Source organism: Eriocheir sinensis, chromosome 10 (assembly GCF_024679095.1).
Source record: "Eriocheir sinensis breed Jianghai 21 chromosome 10, ASM2467909v1, whole genome shotgun sequence".
Lineage (NCBI taxonomy): Eukaryota > Metazoa > Arthropoda > Malacostraca > Decapoda > Varunidae > Eriocheir > Eriocheir sinensis.
The window spans coordinates 21,493,196-21,508,105 of NC_066518.1; the positions used below are offsets into that span (position 1 = coordinate 21,493,196).

The window sequence follows — 14,910 nt, forward strand, 5'->3', positions numbered from 1 at the left end:
TATAATGTGTGTGTGTGTGTGTGTGTGTGTGTGTGTGTGTGTGTGGTGTGTGGGTGTGTTCCTCTCTCTCTCTCCTCCCTCTCCTCTCTCTCTCTCTCTCTCTCTCTCTCTCTCTCTCTCTCTCTCTCTCTCTCTCTCTCTCTCTCTCTCTCTCTCTCTCTCTCTCTCACACACACACACACACACACACACACACACACACACACGGGACCAATACCTATATTTACTAATTCACTGGAAGGAAGGAGAGATAGCTCATGCTCCCAAAACTTCCCTCCCTAAACTTTCCCATCGGCTGGGAGAGACGATGGGTTTGCCACCGCGCAGGCGCTGGGGAAGCTTGAATTTGCTTGGGAGTGGCAAGGGTGGGGCAGGGGGCAGTGTGTGGTGGGGAGGAGAGGGGAGGAGGAGGAGGAGGAGGAAGGATGGGATGGGGAGGAAATATGAAAAGATGATGGGGGAAGCGAATTGACGGCGATGTTTGGGGAAGAAGAGAAGGAGGAGAAGGAGGGAAGGAACAGTAATGAGGCTGAGAAAGGAAGGAAGGATGGGATGGAGGAAATAAGGAGGGATGATGGAGGAGTCAGCAGAAATAGCAATGGTACCCTCGTCTACTCGAGCCTCAGAAGCGCGCCATCACACATCACCACTTCACCACTTCACCAGCCAACCACCCCTCCAAGCACAGACTCCCTCAAGCCCTCCAATACGCACCAAACGCATTCACTCGAGGACTCGTGATCTCCCACGATCGAGGCTTCACCCCTCATTCAATTGAATATCACCTGACCTCACTACTTCATGGACTCGTCTCTGCCCGCCGAGGTTGCTAAATATACCTCCACAAACTAACCCCGGCAGCAGTTTCAACCAAAAGGTAGCTCTACTTCCCCGAGGACGCAAGGACTCTTCAACTTATCGTGAGCTAACCAGGATTCACCACGGAGTCTACACACACACACACACATACCCATTCTCACTTGCATATATATTTGTATTCCTTTAGGTGTAATTCTTAACTCTAAACTAAAACACCCTAGTGAACTAATATTTCTGTTCCATATTTTGTAATTTTGTTTGGTTCTTAAAGATAGTTTTCATACTTAGTCTTCCTTATGTGTAATTGTAACTATAACTAATCACCTCATTGAACCAAACCACCTACTCTTTGTCATTGCCTATTTTGTCATATGTTCTAATTGTGTTATTAGGTTAAGTTTTAATAATAAGTAAAATTGTACCATTTGCTTTCCACTTAACCTACAATTATGTTATGTCCCAGTTAGCTATCTTCAACACAAATCATCCCCCTAGACGTCAGTTAACTGTATTCATAACAAGGAAAGGAATGGATAGAAGAAAAAGGGGAAGAAAGATGGGAAGAAAGAGGGAGGAGGAGAAGAGGTGAAGGAGAAAGGTAGGATATGATGGAGAGGAAATAAGGGAGGGATGATGGAGTGTATAGAAGGAAGGGAATGGATTTATGATGTATGGGGAAGAAAGAGGGAGAGGAGGAAAGGGAGATGGGATGGGAAGGATAGGGAATGAACAGGGAGATGGGAGGATAGAATAGAAAAGACCGGATGCTGGAGGAGATGCTGAGAAAATGTGGAGATGAACTGAGAAGGGAGATGGGGGAAAGGGGGTGAGGGAGGTGGGAGAGCAATGATGAAGGAAGATGGTCAGGTTTGGGAGGACGGGGAGTGAGAGGGAAGATGGGGAAGAGGGAGGAACGTTGTGTGTGTGTGTGTGTGTGTGTGTGTGTGTGTGTGTGTGTGTGCTGCACACTCCTATCACTTCCTATTCATTCATTCCTCTTTATTCCCTCTCTTCTCTATCTTCCCTCTTCCCAGCTCCCTCAGTTTCCCTCTTCTCCCTTCTCCTTCCTCTCCTCTTCTCTTCTGTAATCCCCTTTTCTTCTCCCTCTTCCTGCTGCTCATCCTCCTCAGCTTCTCCTCACTTTCCTCCTCTCTCTCGTTTCTCCTTACCTCTCAATTCCTTTCTTCCTCCACATGTCTCTCTCTCTCTCTCTCTCTCTCTCTCTGTCTCTCTCTCTCTCTCTCTCTCTCTCTCTCTCTCTCTCTCTTTCTCTCTCTCTCTCTCTCTCTCTCTCTCTCTCTCTCTCTCTCTCTCTTCTTAGTCTCCTCCTTCCCTATCTTATCTCGTTTCCTGGCTCTTTCCTCACTCACCTCCTGTCTTCCTACGCCTTTCCTCCTTCTTTTTCCTTGCATCTCCTCCTCTCCTCCCTCTTCTCTATCTCCTCTTTTCTCCCTGTTTCATCTCATACCGTCTTCTTTTGCCTGTTTTTCCCTCTTCTCCTTTCCTCCCTCTTCCCTCTTTGTCTCCACTTTATTCTGCACTTTGCTTTTCTCTCGATTCCTCTTTCTTCCCTCCTTTCATCGTCTCTCTCTCCCAGGGTTGGGTCCAACTGCAAGCGACTGTACTTAAAGTCCAAGTCCAAGTCTATGGATATTTTTCTAGTACAAGTACAAATAGTCACGCTCTTTTACATGTCATTGTACTTAATTACAAGTACTTTATGTGATAAAAAATCCTTTTCATAGATTCGTAAAGCACGAAAGTTAGTACTTTCGTCTATATTCATATAGGGAGGCGGTGGCTGAGTCGACAGCGTGACTGCGCCGCGTTCAGGATGACATGCGAGTTCAATTCCGCCCGGTGTCACCAAGCTGGGATTTTCAGCCGTTGCCGAGTGGCTTTAAAACTACCTACATAATGTCCAGAAGACCACCTATCGACCCGGTCTCTAGATTCTAGGATTAAAGATGAGCCCCGGGAGGGCAGCATGAGCCAATGCAAGATGGCGTCACTATAAACACTGGCCTGCGCCACAACAGGCTGGGGCATACCACCAGGCCCCTCTAAAACAAGCCTACCGGCGCCACAGGCGAATATGTAAATAAATAAATAAATAAATAAATAAAATATATACATTAATGATCATCACTATCACCTCATCATCAATATTATCATCACAAAGGTCACTAGAATCCATATACAGTATATAACTTATGATTAAATACAATATACTTGTTTGTACTTGAATGTACTTGGTATTTTCATGTACTTTGGGTGTAAGTACTAGTATAATTGAATTTTTTAATCAAGTACAAGTATATGAAAATCTGTACTGAAGTCCAAATACAATTAAAAGTCCATGTACTTGGACCCAGCCCTGCTCTCTCCCTCTTCCCTTTCCTCCTCGCTTCTCTCCTTTCCCCTTCTCTTTCTCACCGTTTCCATCTTTACCTTTTCATCTTTCTTCTTATTTTTCTCGCGTTTTAAGAATTTAAGCCCAACCTTCCTTCTCTCTCCTCTTTCTCCCTCTTCTTCTTCTTCCTTACCCATTTCCTTTCCCCTCTTCCTCCCTTCTCGCCCTCACTCCCAGCATCCTCCCCTCATCTCCTGCCTCCTGCTGTGGAAGATCAGGTGAACTTGGAACATTATGGGATGCTCTCCCTCCCGCCGCCCGTTCCCGGTCACCTGTCCCCCAGCGCCAAGGGGTCCGGATGCGCTGGGGGAAACTGGGGAGTACTGGGGAACGTTAGGAACACTGGGGAACACTGGGGCAAACTGGGGTACTTGGGGAAGCTAGGGAAAATGATAAACTGGGGCGCTCTTGGGAAAACTGGGGTAAATTAGGTTACTTTGGGAACTGGGTTAAACTGGGATTCTAAGGGAAATATGGCGAAAGTGGAGAAAACTGGGGCACTTTTTAAATGTGATAACTTGGCTTGAATGGGTACACCTGCGGGAAATTGGACTTGACTGGGAACACCTGCGGGAAACTGGGCTTGACTAGGAACACCTTAGGGAAACGGCTTGACTGGTAACCCCTGAGGGACTCTGGGCTTTACTGGTAACACCTGAGGGACACTGGCCTTGAATGGTAACACCTCAGGGACACTGGGCTTGACTGGGAACACCTGAGGGAAACTGGGCTTGATTGGTAACACCTGAGGGACACTGGGCTTGCCTGGGAACGCCTGAGGGACACTGGGCTTGACTGGGAACACCTGAGGGACACTGGGCGTGACTGGGAACTCCAGAGGAACACTGGACCTGACTGGGACCACCTCAGGGACACTGGGTTTGGACTGGGACCACCTAGGACACTGGGCTTGACTGGGAACACCTCAGGGACACTGGGCTTGACTGAGAACATCTCAGGGACACTGGGCTTGACTGAGAATTCCTGAGGGACACTGGGCTTGACTAAACACCTCAGGGACACTGGCCTTGACTGGGGAACACCTCAGGGACACTGGGCTTGACTGGGAACTCCTGAAGGACACTGACTTGACTGGGAACACCTCTAGGGACACTGGACTTGAATGGGAACGCCTGAGGGACAGTGGACTGACTGGGAACCCCTCAGGTACACTAGGCTCTACTGGGAACACCAGAGGGACACTGGACTGACTGGGAACACCTGAGGGACACTAGGCTTCACTGTGAACACCTGAGGGACACTGGGCTTGACTGGGAACACGAAGACAGACGGCTTGACTGCGAACACCTGATGGATACTAGGCTTGACTGGGAACACCTGAGGGACACTGGACTTGGACTGGGGAACACCTGAGGGACACTGGACTTGACTGGGAACACTTGAGGGACACTAGGCTTGACTGAGAACCTGAGGGACACTGGTTTGACTGGGAACACCTGAAGGACACTAGGCTTGACTAGAACACCTGAGGAACACTGACTTGACTGGAACACCTGAGGGATACTGGACTTGACTGGACACCTGAGGACACTGGGCTTGACTGGGAACACCTGAGGGACACACTGGGCTTGACTGGGAAAACCTGAGGACACTGGACTTGACTGGGAAAAAACTTGGTGGACACTAGGCTTGACTAGGGAACACCTGATGGATACTAGGCTTGACTGGAAACACCTGAGGGACACTAGACTTAACTGGGAACACCTGGTGGACATTAGGTTGGCTGGGAACACCTGAGGGACACTGCGCTTGACTGGGAACACCTCAGGGACACTAGACTTGACTGTGAACACCTGATGGACACTAGGCTTGTCTGGGAACACCTGAGGGATACTAGGCTTGACTGGGAACACTTGAAGGACACTGGGTCTGACTGGGAAACACCTGAGGAACACTGACATGATTGGAACACCTCAGGGACACTGGGCTTGACTGGGAACCCATGAGGGACACTGGTTTGACTGGGAACACCTGAGGAACACTGGACATGACTGGGAACACCTCAGGGACACTGAACATGACTGGGAACACCTGAGGGACACTGGACCTAACTGGGAACATTTCAGGGACACTGTGCTTGACTGGGAACACCTGAGAAACACTGGGCTGACTGGGAACACCTCAGGGACATTGGGCTTGACTGGGAACACCTGAGGGGCACTGGGCTTGACTGGGAACACTTCTGGGACATTGAGCTGGACTGGAAACACCTGAGGGACACTGGACTTGACTGGGAACACCTGAAGGACATTGGACCTAACTGGGAACACTTCAGGGACACTGGGCTTGACTGGGGAACACCTGAGGGACACTGGGGTTGAACGGGAACACCTGAGGAACACTGGGCTTAACTGGGAACACCTGAGGGACACTGGACCTAACTGGGAACACTTCAGGGACACTGAGCTTGACTGGGAACACTGGGCTTGACTGGGAACACCTGAGGAACACTGGTCTTGACTGGGAACACCTGAGGAAACACTGGGCTTGACTGGGAACACCTGAGGAACACTGGGCTTGACTGGGAAAACCTGAGGGACACTGGACTTGACTGGGAAAACTTGGTGGACACTAGGCTTGGACTAGAACACCTGATGGACACTAGGCTTGATTGGAAACACCTGAGGACACTAGACCTAACTGGGAACACCTGGTGGACATTAGGCTTGGCTGGGAACACCTGAGGGACACTGTGCTTGACTGGGAACACCTCAGGGACACTAGACTTGACTGTGAACACCTGATGGACACTAGGTTTGTCTGGGAACACCTGAGGGACACTAGGCTTGACTGGGAACACTTGAAGGACACTGGGTCTGACTGGGAACACTCTGAGGAACACTGACATGATTGGGAACACCTCAGGGACACTGGCTTGACTGGGAACCCATGAGGGACACTGGGTTTGACTGGGAACACCTGAGAACACTGACATGACTGGGAACACCTCAGGACACTGAGCATGACTGGGAACACCTGAGGACACTGGACCTAACTGGGAACATTTCAGGGACACTGTGCTTGACTGGGAACACCTGAGAAACACTGGGCTTGACTGGGAAAACACCCTTACATTGGGATTGGAACAATTTGAGGGCCGGGCTTGACTGGGAACACTTCTGGGACATTGAGCTTGACTGGGAACACCTGAGGGACACTGGACTGGACTGGGAACACCTGAGGGACAGTGGACCTAATCTGGGAACACTTCAGGGACACTGGGCTTGACTGGGAACACCTGAGGGACACTGGGGTTGACCGGGAACACCTGAGGAACACTGGGCTTCACTGGGAACACCTGAGGGACACTGGACCTAACTGGGAACACTTCAGGGACACTGAGCTCGACTGGGAACACTGGGCTTGACTGGGAACACCTGAGGAACACTGGTCTTGACTGGGAACACCTGAGGAACACTGGGCTTGACTGGGGAACACCTGAGGAACACTGGGCTTGACTGGGAACACCTGAGGAACACTGGGCTTGACTGGGAACACTTGAGGGACACGTGGCTTGACTGGTAACACCTGAGGGACACTGGGCTTGACGGGGAACACCTGAGGGACACTGGGCTTGACTGGGAATACTTGAGGGACACTGGACATGACTGGGAACACCTGACGGACACTGGGAGTGGGAGCACCTGTGCTGACCATTTTATGTTATATATCTGCTCGTGTTTTCAAAGATATTCTCGTCATTATAGTTCTCTCCTGGTTCTCAAAATCAGTGGTTCTGGATATCGGTGTCTACTTCTGTATCACCGTCATCATCATCATCATCATCACCACCACCACCACCACCACCACCACCACCACTGCCTTTACCTACTCTGCAATTACCTACACCATCACCACCACCACCATAACCACCTCCTTCACCATCGCTACCAATGCCTTCCCTTCTGCCATCACCACCACCACCACCTCTGCTGCTGCCAAACCACCACGACCATCATCACCTTTACCATTACCACCACGATTTATATTTCTATCACCACCACCATCACTAACAGCCCCACATCAGCCATTGTCTCACTACCATCATTGTCAACACCACCACCATCATCACCACCATCACCACCACGATCGCTAAAAGCACCACATCAGCCATTGTCTAACTACCATAATCGTCAACACCACCACTATCATCGCCACCATCACCACCACCATCGCTAAAAGCACCATATCAGCCACCGTCTAACTACCACCAGCATCACAACCACTATCATCTCTATCACCACCACCATCACTCTCCCCCCACCACCACCACCTCAAAGCCCTCATTCTATCTTCAACACCTCTTCATCTTCATTATTGTATGAGGGATTTTTCTCTTTTCTCTGTATTTATTTCTTTATTACCTTTTTTCTATCTTTCCAGCATCCGTCGCCTCGCCTCGGCACACAGAAAGTACGAGACATAACCTTGCTGTTGTTGTTGTTGGTGGTGGTAGTGGTGTGGGTGGTGGTGGTGGAGCTGTTGTAGCTGTTATTGTTGTTGTTGTTGTTGTTTTTGTTGTTGTTGTTGTTGTTGCTGGTGTTGTTCCTTCTCTTCTCAGTTCCTCATTATCTTCCTCTTTTCATCAGCCATTTCTTTCCATCATCTCCTCCGTATCTCCATCTCCTCCTCCTCCCTTCGTCTCCTTTCTTTCTTTATTATGTTGCTTCCTTCTCCTCCTTCTTATTTCATCCTCCTTATTTTCCTCTTTCTCCATGTCTCCTCCTCTGCTTTATTCTTTCCCTTGTATGCTCCCTGTTCTTCCTCTTTCTATCCATTCTCCGTCCTTTATTATGTTCCTTCCTTCTCCTCCTCCTTCCCTCTTCCTAGCTATACTCTTTCTCTCTGTCTCCTCTTCTTCTTTTTCTTCCTGTCATTCACCTCATTTCCTCTTTCTATCTATTCTTCTTCCTTATCTCCACCTCCTCTTCCTTCCTCTTCCTTTCCTTCTTTAATCTGTTCCTTACTTCTCCTCCCTCTAATTCCCTCTTCCTCGCCAGCAGCGCCACAACTTTCTGCGTCAGGCCTCATCCTGTCTGTTCCAAGCTCGCTCGCTCCCTGCCTGCCGTTGCCGCAAGTCTCCCTTCCTCCCTCTGTCTCCCTCCTCCTTTCCTCTCTCCCTGTCTTCGCTCACCCCAAGAGTGTGGCCTAATGAGTTCATACATGTTTCTTGCGTCAGTGTTCTGTTGTGGCGATAAGTGCCGTGACGATGAAGGACCCACGATGGTTAAGGGGCTCTCACACATTCCCGGTCCCGGTCGCGACCGTCCCCGATGATTCCCGATAAGCCGGTCGCCGGTCGATCGGTTGTAAGATCGGGGATTGTCGGCGGCAGACTGCCGGTCAATGCCGGTCGTCCCTGAGGACCGTAGACGCAGCCGACCACCGCCGGTCAACTTTAAAATTTTCAAAGATATCGGCGATGCGCCCGGTCGATCGGCGGTGTCGAAAAATGTCGCCGGTCGACCGGCGGTCAACCGCCGACACCACGGCAGACCGTCGGCAGACCGGCGGTAGACCGGCTGTAGACCGCGAGGAACACCTGTGTCTGACCTGGGGATTAGCAAGGAGGAAGGAGGAAGACGAGGAGGAACAGGTAGGAGCGAGGATGAAGAGAGGAGATGAAAAAAGGAGGAAGAGGAATGGGTGAAGAGAGAAAAATAGAAAGATATATATATATATATATATATATATATATATATATATATATATATATATATATATATATATATATATATATATATATATATATATATATATATATATATATATATATATATATATATATATATATATATATAGCTATATATTATTATGTAGATGAAAGAAAATAGTAGCATATATTACATCTTCAGACTAACTTTAGTCTGAAGATGTAATATACGAAAGTACTTACTATATTTCTTTCTTTTTTCCTAGTGTGGTATGTCTATATATATATATATATAATATATATATATATATATATATATATATATATATAGAGAGAGAGAGAGAGAGAGAGAGAGAGAGAGAGAGAGAGAGAGAGAGAGAGAGAGAGAGAGAGAGAGAGAGAGAGAGAGAGAGAGAGATAGAGAGAGAGAGAGAGAGAGAGAGAGAGAGAGAGAGAGAGAGAGAGAGAGAGAGAGAAAGAGAGAGAGAGAGAGAGAGAGAGAGAGAGAGAGAGAGAGAGAGAGAGAGAGAGAGAGAGAGAGAGAGAGAGAGAGAGAGAGAGAGAGAGAGAGATTTATGCACACGAATGAATTTAGGTATAAATCTGTTTATTATAAACATATAAAACCGCCCGGCACGCGTCTCTAAACCCAACCAACAAGCCCACAGCTATTGGAAGACCCTTGAAGATCAACTCATGGGTAGACCAGATTACACCATCACTAAATGATCTGCGGGAGCGAAATAAAATCAACTATTCACAGAGAAGGAGTTAGTTGAGTGGGTACAAGGAGCAAGTGTTCTGAATGGCTGAGTGGGTGGTTTATAAATTTTTTTTTTTTTTTTTTTTTACATTGCAGCCTATTGCGCCGGTAGGCTTCTTCCGGTGGATCCTGATGGTCGGTCCAAGGCTTCTTTCCGGTAGGTCCTGATGGTCGGCCCAGCCCGTTCTGGCGCAGGCGAGTGTTTATAGTGGCGCCATCTTGCATTGGCTCATGCTGCCCTCCCAGAGCTCATCTTTGATCCTAGAATCTAGAGTCCGGGTTGATAGGTGGTCTTCTGGACAGCATGTGGGTAGTTTTAAGCCACTCGGCGGCGGCTGAAAATCCCAGCTTGGTGGCACCAAGCGGATTGAACTCGCGTCCTCCTGAACACGAGGCCGTTACTTTGACGACTCAGCCACTGCCCCCTGACGACTCAGCCACCGCCTCCCCTGGATGGCTGGATTATAGATGGCTGATGTCTGAATTGTTGGATGGCTGAGTTATAGATGACTGAATGACTGGTTAGCTGATTTATATAGATGGGTGAATGAATGGGTGTTGAAGTTGTAGCTGGTGGTAGGTGAACATAAGAACATAAGAACGCAGGAGTCTGCAAGAGGCCGGTAGGCCTGTACGAGGCAGCTCCTTTAACCCTAAGCTCCGTGTATCTAACCCCACCTAACATCGCTGTCCATGAATTTATCTAGTCTATTTTTGAATGTGACAATTGTATTGGCACTCACCACATGACTGCTAAGTGTTTATTCCACTCAACCACCACCCTGTTAGTAAACCAATTTTTGCCTATGTCCCTGTTGAATCTGAATTTATCCAGTTTAAACCCGTTACTTCGTGTCGTACCCGGTTCTCTTACCAACAAAACCTTATGAATGTCTCCCTTATTAAAGCCCTTCATCCATTTATAAACCTCGATCATGTCTCCACTCACCCTTCGCCTTTTTAGAGAATGCAAGTTTAACTGTTTGAGTCTTTCCTCGTATGGCAAGTTTCTCAACCCCTGAATCATCTTAGTCATCCTCCTCTGCACCGATTCTAACATTTTGATATCCATTCTATAGTAGGGTGACCAGAACTGAACCGCATAGTCAAGATGAGGTCTAACTAATGCTAAATATAGTTTGAGGAAGACTTCGGGGCTTCTGTTGCTTACGCTCCTTGAAACAAATCCCAGTACCCTATTAGCTCGATTTCTAGCTTGAATGCATTGTGCCCTTGGACGGTGGCGTCAACAGGTGTCGGAGCTGACTCCAATGCGGAATCTACGAGGCAACACTGCAACACTTGCAGCAAAGAGGACCTGGACGGGCGTTTATATACCCTTCCAACTGGGTGTGGCAACGAACTTGTTTGCTCCTCGATGTGCAGGTCTGCCGCCGGTAGACCGACGGTCTGTCGCCGGTGGGCTGACGGTCGACTGCCGACTGACCTGCTGCAGTAGCCGGTCGGAGAAATCGAAAATCGTCTATGGTCGCCGGTCTACCCGCAGGCAGACCGGCGGTAAGCCGCCGGGGATTATTGCCTATTTGGTCGGCGGTCAGGCCCCGATCGGCTTATCTGGAGTTATCGGGGACGGTCGCGACCGGGACCGGGAATGTGTGAGAGACCCTTTACTCTACTTAGGGTTGACTTTTGCGTACCTCACCTCAGTGGCTAGGTATGAGGTTGAGCGGAATAGAACTTAGTACAGGCAGACTGATAGACAGGCAGACAGACACACACACACACACGCAGGCACATGCACAGATAGAGAAACGCAGACAGACAGACAGACAGACAGACAGACAGAGAGACAAGGTGTATATTCACGTGTTCACTATAAGGATAAAAAACAAATTAAAGATAAAATGAAGAAAACATCAGAGAGAGAGAGAGAGAGAGAGAGAGAGAGAGAGAGAGAGAGAGAGAGAGAGAGAGAGAGAGAGAGAGAGAGAGAGAGAGAGAGAGAGAGAGAGAGAGAGAGAGAGAGAGAGAGAGAGAGAGAGAGAGAGAGAGAGAGAGAGAGAGAGAGAGAGAGAGCACTTTCTTGATCAACGTGTGAAAAATCAATGAAGTGTTTTAGAAAAAGAAAATACCTTCTCCTCCTTCCCCTCTCCTCCTCATCCCGGGTCACGTGTCACCTGCCTTGATTGGAGGAGCCGCGCACAGGTAAACACTTGAACACAAACTTGGAACACACCGCCGTTGTTGTTGTTGTTGTTGTTGTTGTTGTTGTTGTTGTTGTTGTTGTTGTTGTTGTTGTTGTTCTTTTTTTTCTTCTTCTTTTTCCTCTTCTTGTTTTTGTAGTTAATGAAATTTATTCGAGAAAGCAGAAAGATATATTAGCTACTTTGATTCTACTTTGATTCTCTATCTCTCTCTCTCTCTCTCTCTCTCTCTCTCTCTCTCTCTCTCTCTCTCCTCCTCTCTCTCTCTCTCTCTCTCTCTCTCTCTCTCTCCTCTCTCCCTCTCTGCTCTTCTTCTTTCTTCCTTTCTGTGTGTGTGTGTGTGTGTGTGTGTGTGTGTGTGTGTGTGTGTGTGTGTGTGTGTGTGTGTGTGTGTGTGTGTGTGTGTGTGTGTGTAACAATAATAATAATAATAATAATAATAATAATAATAATAATAATAATAATAATAATAATAATAATATACGGTTTATTCAGGTATACGGCAGCCGTCTGGTTGAAAATTTACATTTTATAAATACATTTAAATAAATTTCGCTAACGAGAACCAGTACAACAAGAGAAGGGGCCGGCAAATAGGGGGACAGACTTGTATCTGAGAATGGTAGGGGTGATGGCAGGGGTTGGGTGGGATGGAGTGCAGTGGGGTGGTGCTGGGCGGATTCTTCCAGATGGCGGTGAGGTCAGTGCGCTGTTAATCCTCAGGTAGGATGCTGGTTTCAGGTGACTGGTCCCAGAGGGATGCAGGCGGGCAGTATCTGGAGGTCACTCAGGATACCCAGGCTTAGTAAGGAAGTGCTAAGCATGGGCCGGCGAGACACAGGTGGTGGTTGCTGGCCGGTTTATCGGAACAACTGCACAGAGTTGATGTAGTTACTGCACATCTTGCTCCAGACCTGAGTAACGAGGCTGCCTCACTGCCTGCCACCTGAACTGACCTTCATCAGCTGCTGGGTGATTTCGTCCTCCGGAGCTTGAGCGTGTCCTCGGTGTTGTGTTGGCGACACAGTCTCACTACCCTTCCAGCACCACTAACCACTGCACTCACTGTATGTCTGTACAGTGTCACAACATTTCACTAGTGTTCTTTGTAATAATGAGTACCTTGAAAACAATGGGAAGGGCGGGGAATGAGGAGCAAGGAGAAGAAAGAGAAAAGAAAAGAAAGAAAAAGAAAAGGGTCAACACACTGACCCCGTGGCTGCTATGGGGAGCGCCAAGTGACACGTCTTGACCCCGTGAGGATCTAGTGGTGTGTGTGTGTGTGTGTGTGTGTGTGTGTGTGTGTGTGTGTGTGTGTGTGTGTGTGTGTGTGCGCATCAAAGGAGTCATGGACGTTGAATGTGATTTGTTATCTCCCTGAGACTGTGATTTTTCTCTTTTCGCTCTCTCCTCACTTCACGTTCTCTTTCCTCCCCTTGCCTCTTCTCCCTCCTTCCTTCGCTTCGTCAATTTTTCCTTTCCTTTCATCTTTTTTTTCACTCCTCCATCCTTTACTCCCTCCCTACCTTCATATTTTTTCTCCCTTCCAAGTCTTCCTCCTCCTCCTCCTCATCCTCCTCCTCCTCCTCCTCCTCCTCCTTCTCCTCCTCCTCCTCCTCCTCTTCCTCCTGTAGTAGAGCGACTTGCCTGATGGGCGAGCCTCTCATAACTCACTCTGCGAGTGGGGTACCTCTTTGGCAGACTGGTTAAGGAGTGGCTCCCCCGTCTCGCTCGTCGCGGGTTCGATCCCCGGCGCCGGGAAACCTTTCCTTGTATGGATTAATTTATCGTGTGTGTGTGTGTGTGTGTGTGCGCTGGTAGCTTTAGGAAACACACACACACACACACACACACACACACACACACACACACACACACACACACACACACCCGCGGCCGGTACGGCCGGTAGCTCAGTGGATAGATGGTCTGCCTCACAACCAGAAGGACCGGGGCTCGATTCCCCGGTCGGGTGAAGATAAGTTGGGTTTATCTTCTTTCACGTGTAGCCCCTGTTCACCTAGCAGTGAGTAGGTACGCGACGTCAGGCAAGGAGTTGTGACCTCGTTGTCGCGGTGTGTTGTGTTTGAGTGGTCTCAGTCGTACCCAGAGATCGGTACTATGAGCTCTGTGCTCTTCCGTAGGGGAAAGGCTGGCTGTCTCGAGAGAGACCCGCAGCAGACCAGACACACACACAATCACACACACACACACACACACACACACACACACACACACACACACACACACACACACACACACACACACGCTCCGTGGCGTAAGTGGCTAGAGCGCTGCTCTGCCAGGCTTCACGGTCTGACAGGGCGGCGACTGAAGCCCGCTGAGGCCGGATTCTTTCCGTTGACTAGGAGTGTATACTCTCCCCCCCTTGAACAAGGGGTATGGGGTGTGTGAGGTCCTGGCATTACCCATAGATCGACGATAAAGAGCATTTGCTCATGTCGGCAGGGTACCTCCTGGCGATTACGAGTCCAACTCGTGATCAGGTCGTGGTGAATTACACACACACACACACACATAAATTAAAAACAATACAATTAATAATGTTTAATGTGTTTGTTCATTACGTTTGATGATTTTGATTAACAGGATAATGATGTTTGTTCGTGTGTGTGTGTGTGTGTGTGTGTGTGTGTGTGTGTGTGTGTGTGTGTGTGTGTGTGTGTGTGTGTGTGTGTGTGTGTGTGTGTGTGTGTGTGTGTGTGTGTGTGTGTGTGTGTGCATTGTGTGTGTGTGTGTGTGTGTGTGTGTGTGTGTGTGTGTGTGTGTGTGTGTGTGTGTGTGTTTGTTTGTGTGTGTGTGTGTGTGTGTGTGTGTTTTGAATGGGTTTGGCAGCATTAGCCGACCTAAAGAGAAGGAAAATGGTACACACACACACACACACACACACGCACACACACACACACACCAGGTCGACCGTGCGCGCCTCCTCGCCGCCGCAGCACCACACAGCAGGGCTTGACTCTCACCCGACCCGGTCGAGGTCCTTGGCCTCCTTTTGCCCGACGAGGCGGTCCTCGTGAGCGTCGCCCTGAGGTTGGGCACGCACGTCCAT

At 48.8% G+C, this 14,910-nt stretch overlaps 1 protein-coding gene across 1 annotated transcript; it reads right to left on the reverse strand.

The window, feature by feature from the left end:
- Window positions 1-4,187: 4,187 nt before the first annotated feature.
- LOC126996367 (adhesive plaque matrix protein-like) lies at window positions 4,188-14,910 on the reverse strand. The gene is made up of 10 exons (XM_050856738.1): window positions 14,825-14,910; window positions 6,631-6,871; window positions 6,460-6,551; window positions 5,890-6,132; window positions 5,540-5,723; window positions 5,365-5,493; window positions 5,153-5,284; window positions 4,909-5,046; window positions 4,587-4,803; window positions 4,188-4,453 (listed from the first exon to the last, which is right to left on the reverse strand). Exons 1-10 carry the CDS (start codon window positions 14,908-14,910, stop codon window positions 4,188-4,190), a joined length of 1,728 nt encoding a protein of 575 aa, XP_050712695.1.

What these genes read in the sequence shown, in the direction of transcription:
- LOC126996367 (XM_050856738.1), bottom strand. Translation starts at nt 14,910, where the DNA reads ATGGACGTGCGTGCCCAACCTCAGGGCGACGCTCACGAGGACCGCCTC. An exon ending in AAGGACCTCGACCGGGTCGG is followed by an intron (nt 6,872 to 14,824) that starts GTGAGAGTCAAG and finishes AGTGTCCGTCAG; the next exon opens with GTGTTCCCAGTCATGTCCAG. An exon ending in AAGCCCAGTGTCCCTGAAGT is followed by an intron (nt 6,133 to 6,459) that starts GTTCCCAGATTA and finishes ATGGGTTCCCAG; the next exon opens with TCAAGCCAGTGTCCCTGAGG.